The sequence below is a fragment of the Vigna angularis genome, chromosome 5 (assembly GCF_016808095.1).
Source record: "Vigna angularis cultivar LongXiaoDou No.4 chromosome 5, ASM1680809v1, whole genome shotgun sequence".
NCBI classification, from domain to species: Eukaryota; Viridiplantae; Streptophyta; class Magnoliopsida; order Fabales; family Fabaceae; genus Vigna; species Vigna angularis.
In genome coordinates, this window is record NC_068974.1 from 25,382,973 (window position 1) to 25,387,326 (window position 4,354).

Below are 4,354 nucleotides of genomic sequence, written 5' to 3' on the forward strand. Positions count from 1 at the left end.
GTACATGAAGCATCTACGTTTGACAAACAATTTGTCCATAACAGCACAACAAAGCTATAATTTCTTATTACCTACAAGAAAGAGGTGCTTCGAGATTTCAGTTGAAAAGTGAAAACTAATTTATAATTCAACGTTAACATGCCTATATAAACACCACAAACAATCCTCAATACCACTCCACAGCACACTTCAACAAAAAATACAAGAACAAGCCATTATGGTTGTAAAAAGAAAGTTCTACTATATTTTACTGACATTGCTTTTCTGCATGACATTCTGGAGTTTCCAAGTCACATGTCGCACTCTCCAAGATGCCTCGATGTATGAGAGACATGAACAATGGATGAATCGTTATGGCATAGAGTACAAGGACCCTGAGGAAAGGGATAAGCGTTTCAGAATATTTAAGGAAAATGTGAATTACATCGAAGTCTCCAACAATGCTGCCAATAAACCTTATCTGCTAGGCATTAACCAATTTGCAGACCTCACCAACGAGGAGTTCATAGCACGCAGAAATAGGTTCAAGGCCCACATGTGTTCCTCAATCATAAGGTCAACCACTTTTAAGTATGAAAATGTGACTGCAATTCCTTCTACAGTGGACTGGAGGCAAAAGGGTGCAGTTACGCCTGTGAAGAACCAAGGTCAATGTGGTAAGGAAATGCTTCATTCTTCATTCGCATTTCCAAGTCAAATTATAAACTCAATCGTTATCTAACCATTAATTTATCTTGTAGGATGCTGTTGGGCGTTTTCCGCAGTTGCAGCAACGGAAGGAATTCATGCACTCACTACTGGGAAACTGATCTCTTTATCTGAACAAGAACTTGTTGATTGTGACACAAAAGGTGTAGACCAGGGTTGTGAAGGTGGTTTTATGGATGATGCCTTCAAATTCATCATTAACAATCATGGACTCAACACCGAAGCCAATTACCCCTACAAGGGTGTTGATGGAAAATGCAATGCAAAGGCAGAAGCCATCGGTGCTGCAACCATTACTGGCTACGAAGATGTCCCTGTTAACAATGAGAAAGCCCTTCAGAAAGCGGTGGCCAATCAACCAGTTTCTGTAGCCATTGATGCAAGTGGCTCTGACTTTCAATTTTACAAGAGTGGAGTCTTCACTGGTTCTTGTGGAACTGAACTGGATCACGGTGTGACTGCTGTGGGATATGATGTTAGTGATGATGGGAGCAAGTATTGGTTAGTTAAGAACTCATGGGGAACAGAGTGGGGTGAAGAAGGCTACATTAGGATGCAAAGAGGTGTGGCTGCTCAAGAAGGACTGTGTGGCATAGCTATGATGGCATCTTATCCTACTGCATAATTATCAAAATTTGTACCTTATTTCAAACCTATGTTCTTTTGTGTAAAACAGTGTATTCTCTTATGAATCATTGTATATGGATATATGACCAATGATGAAATGAAAAATTAGTCTTGTCACTAAACATGTTATGATGGTTCATCATTCATGTCAGCTTTATCTATTCATTTAATTTAATGTGTAATTGTAACTAACACTAACTAGTGCAATCGTGGTGGTATAAAAGGAGACGCTTTCCTCTCTCATTCTGTTTATAAATAATGGCAGAAGAATTACCATCCGCGATTCCGCAATAGCAAGGAAGCTCCATGAAGAAACGGCCTTCGAAGAAAGACAAACTATGGCTGGACGACTATCTCCGTCTCCTTCATTCTCGCCAAACGCTTCACCTAACAATCAATCAACTTAACCAGGTTCCATTCATTCTGTGCATTTTTCAATTCTCATTTTCATTGTCAATTTTCTTTCGATACTCTGCATTTCATCGTTAATTTTTCTTCTTCCTACTGCCACAGGTCATCCGCATTCACGGCTTCAAGAAAATCCACCACGCTCCCAAGGTTCTTTTCTCCCTCAAGCTATATCTTAAGTTCCTTTTGGTTAGTAACAAAATTTTGAGGGAAAACGTTGCCTACTTTCACCGTTTTCTCCTTAATTTTTTATTCCTTGATTTCTTTTAAATTCAACGCGCTTTAAGATTAGAAGTTCTAGATTGCCTTGGTAGTTTAGGTCTCTGTCCGTAAATCTTCGAACAACAGGAGATGATTATTGAATAGGTTTTCGTTTTGAGAAATTGAAAAAACCTATCTCAAATCCGTGCGCAGAAGGTGCTGGTGGAGGCGGTGGAGTCACTGGATCTTGTAGATGTGCCGCGTTCGACCCTGCGTGACAGCGTGTCAGCGTTTGCGGCGGTGGCACTGGAGGACGTGTTGGCGGATTTGGCACAGCTCAAATGGCAAGAGTGCTGCGAAACCTTCGTCGAGAGAATCAGTTTCTCCGAAGGCAAGAGCGTGTTGCTTGCTTCATCTGATGAGAGCTTCCGTGTCACGAGCCAGTCGAAGAGTATGGACAAAATCCGTGACTTAATCCCTTAAGTTTCCCGGAGAAGCCTGAAACCGACAAAAATGGTGCCAAAGCGTAAGAGAGGTAAGGTTCCCACTCTCGACTCTGTTGCCTCAACTGTAGATTCCGCTTCTCTTGCTTCCTGCTGAATCAAGGAATGAGTAAAATGTTAAATAGGGGAATGGATACGACACTAGGTATGAATGAGTTCCAATGTCAGGATATTCTCAACGTGTATTCCCTTTAAACTATTAGCCTCTCACTGCCATTTTATTTGCTTTCCATCTTCCATATTCTATACTAAAGCTTAGAAGTGATAACAGTATGCAAGTATTTCAATTCATATCATATGAAAAAACCATCCATCGTTACAGAACCCTCCACCCCTTTCATTCACAAATATCTACATATTACAAATACGTATAATCTTCTGTGTATGAAAGTTACTCGTCTCTGCACCCTGGTCTCCGTCTCCGTAAACTCTGATAGTGTCTTTTACTATCTGGATTATTCAATAACCACAGTCAGAAAAAGGCAGCAAATTTAGCACCAGTATTGGTCTCCAACACCAAGCTGACGTGAAGAGACCACAATGATAGCGAAAGACTAGGGCTGTGTTCGTTTTGAGGTATTGTACTGTTAACATGAATTTGTGAGGACGGATTTTAAACTGATTTCATGTTCGTTTGAAATGATCAGCGAGCGATTGAAAGCGAAGAAAACGAGATAAGTAAATTTTTCAATCTTTGATGATATGCGCGGATTTGAAATGATTCATGATCAAATGTCCATGTTACCTCCATATTACCCTTGCTTTTATGGATTCAGCTGATATTCACCCAATCACAACTTATGAATGTCTCTAGCGGGAGCATCCAAGTAAGCAAGTGATGTAAAAGTAATCACTTCTATCAAATTAATTTTTTTTATGTATAAACGTAAAATCTTTATAAAAATAAACATTTTGTTAATTAAGTCATATTTTATAAATTAGGGTATTTTTCAACACTGCTTAAATACCATTCATTCATATATGGGATAAGGTCAGAGTCACTTTCTATTTTTGTTTTCATTTTATTTCATAGTGACTTAATCATACGTTTCATAAATAGCTATAGAAAAATAAGATAATAAACACAATGTTAATAATAATAATAATAATAAAAATAATAATAATACAATTTTTTTTCATGTTAAAAATTAATTTTTATTTTTTCTCTTCTTATAATAATTTTTACAATTATATATAATATTAACAATTACAATTTTATATTAATTTTATTACTAAGGGTATTTTGGTAATCTTCAATTTTTACCAATTAATCTAATTTTTTAAATCTGTCACATCAATCAAATCCTACACTAATTCTCACAAACTTTACTTCCAAATCCACTCTCAAATACCCACAAATCCACTCAAAAAAACAACAAAAAAATTACCCTCAAATCAACTCAAATCCATTCAAATCATCTCTTCCAAATCATCTCTCTCAAATTCCTACAAAAGAACAAAGCCTAGGTGCACTAATAAAATGCAAAAAGATAGCGAAACACTATGTTTTCAATGAAGTGCGCTGACAGTTGACTTATAATACCATATGAAAGCATAAATCAATAATATATACTCCAATGGAAAACAAACAATGAGGTATATGAAAAAAATACTTCAAACGTGTAAAAAATTTTAAAATAGAAAACTTATCAGTGAAAACTAAAATTACAAAGCAAAGTGTAAAAACTTTAGAACGCAATCAATGAATCTTATACTTAATTCTATTACAAGAAAACATAAATATATATCACTACATTATGATAGAATATTACCATATGTTAAGAGGACGTCAACAAAATTAAAATAAATAAAGTTAATAGTGATTCACCGAATATTAACCATATTTGTTTTAATATTTATATTTATTTAAGTTAGTATGTGACATTAATTATAAAAACACTAAAATA

The 4,354-nt window shown here is 35.9% G+C and overlaps 1 protein-coding gene across 1 annotated transcript; it reads left to right on the plus strand.

Moving 5' to 3' along the window:
* Nucleotides 1-201: 201 nt before the first annotated feature.
* Nucleotides 202-2,643, plus strand: LOC108339999 (senescence-specific cysteine protease SAG39). The gene is made up of 4 exons (XM_017577230.2): nucleotides 202-656; nucleotides 741-1,746; nucleotides 1,849-1,893; nucleotides 2,158-2,643. The coding sequence occupies exons 1-2, from the start codon at nucleotides 218-220 to the stop codon at nucleotides 1,331-1,333; spliced, it is 1,032 nt and encodes a 343-aa protein (XP_017432719.2). The 5' UTR covers nucleotides 202-217; the 3' UTR covers nucleotides 1,334-1,746; nucleotides 1,849-1,893; nucleotides 2,158-2,643.
* Nucleotides 2,644-4,354: the final 1,711 nt, after the last annotated feature.

What these genes read in the sequence shown, in the direction of transcription:
- LOC108339999 (XM_017577230.2), top strand. Translation starts at nt 218, where the DNA reads ATGGTTGTAAAAAGAAAGTTCTACTATATTTTACTGACATTGCTTTTC. An exon ending in GAAGAACCAAGGTCAATGTG is followed by an intron (nt 657 to 740) that starts GTAAGGAAATGC and finishes TTTATCTTGTAG; the next exon opens with GATGCTGTTGGGCGTTTTCC.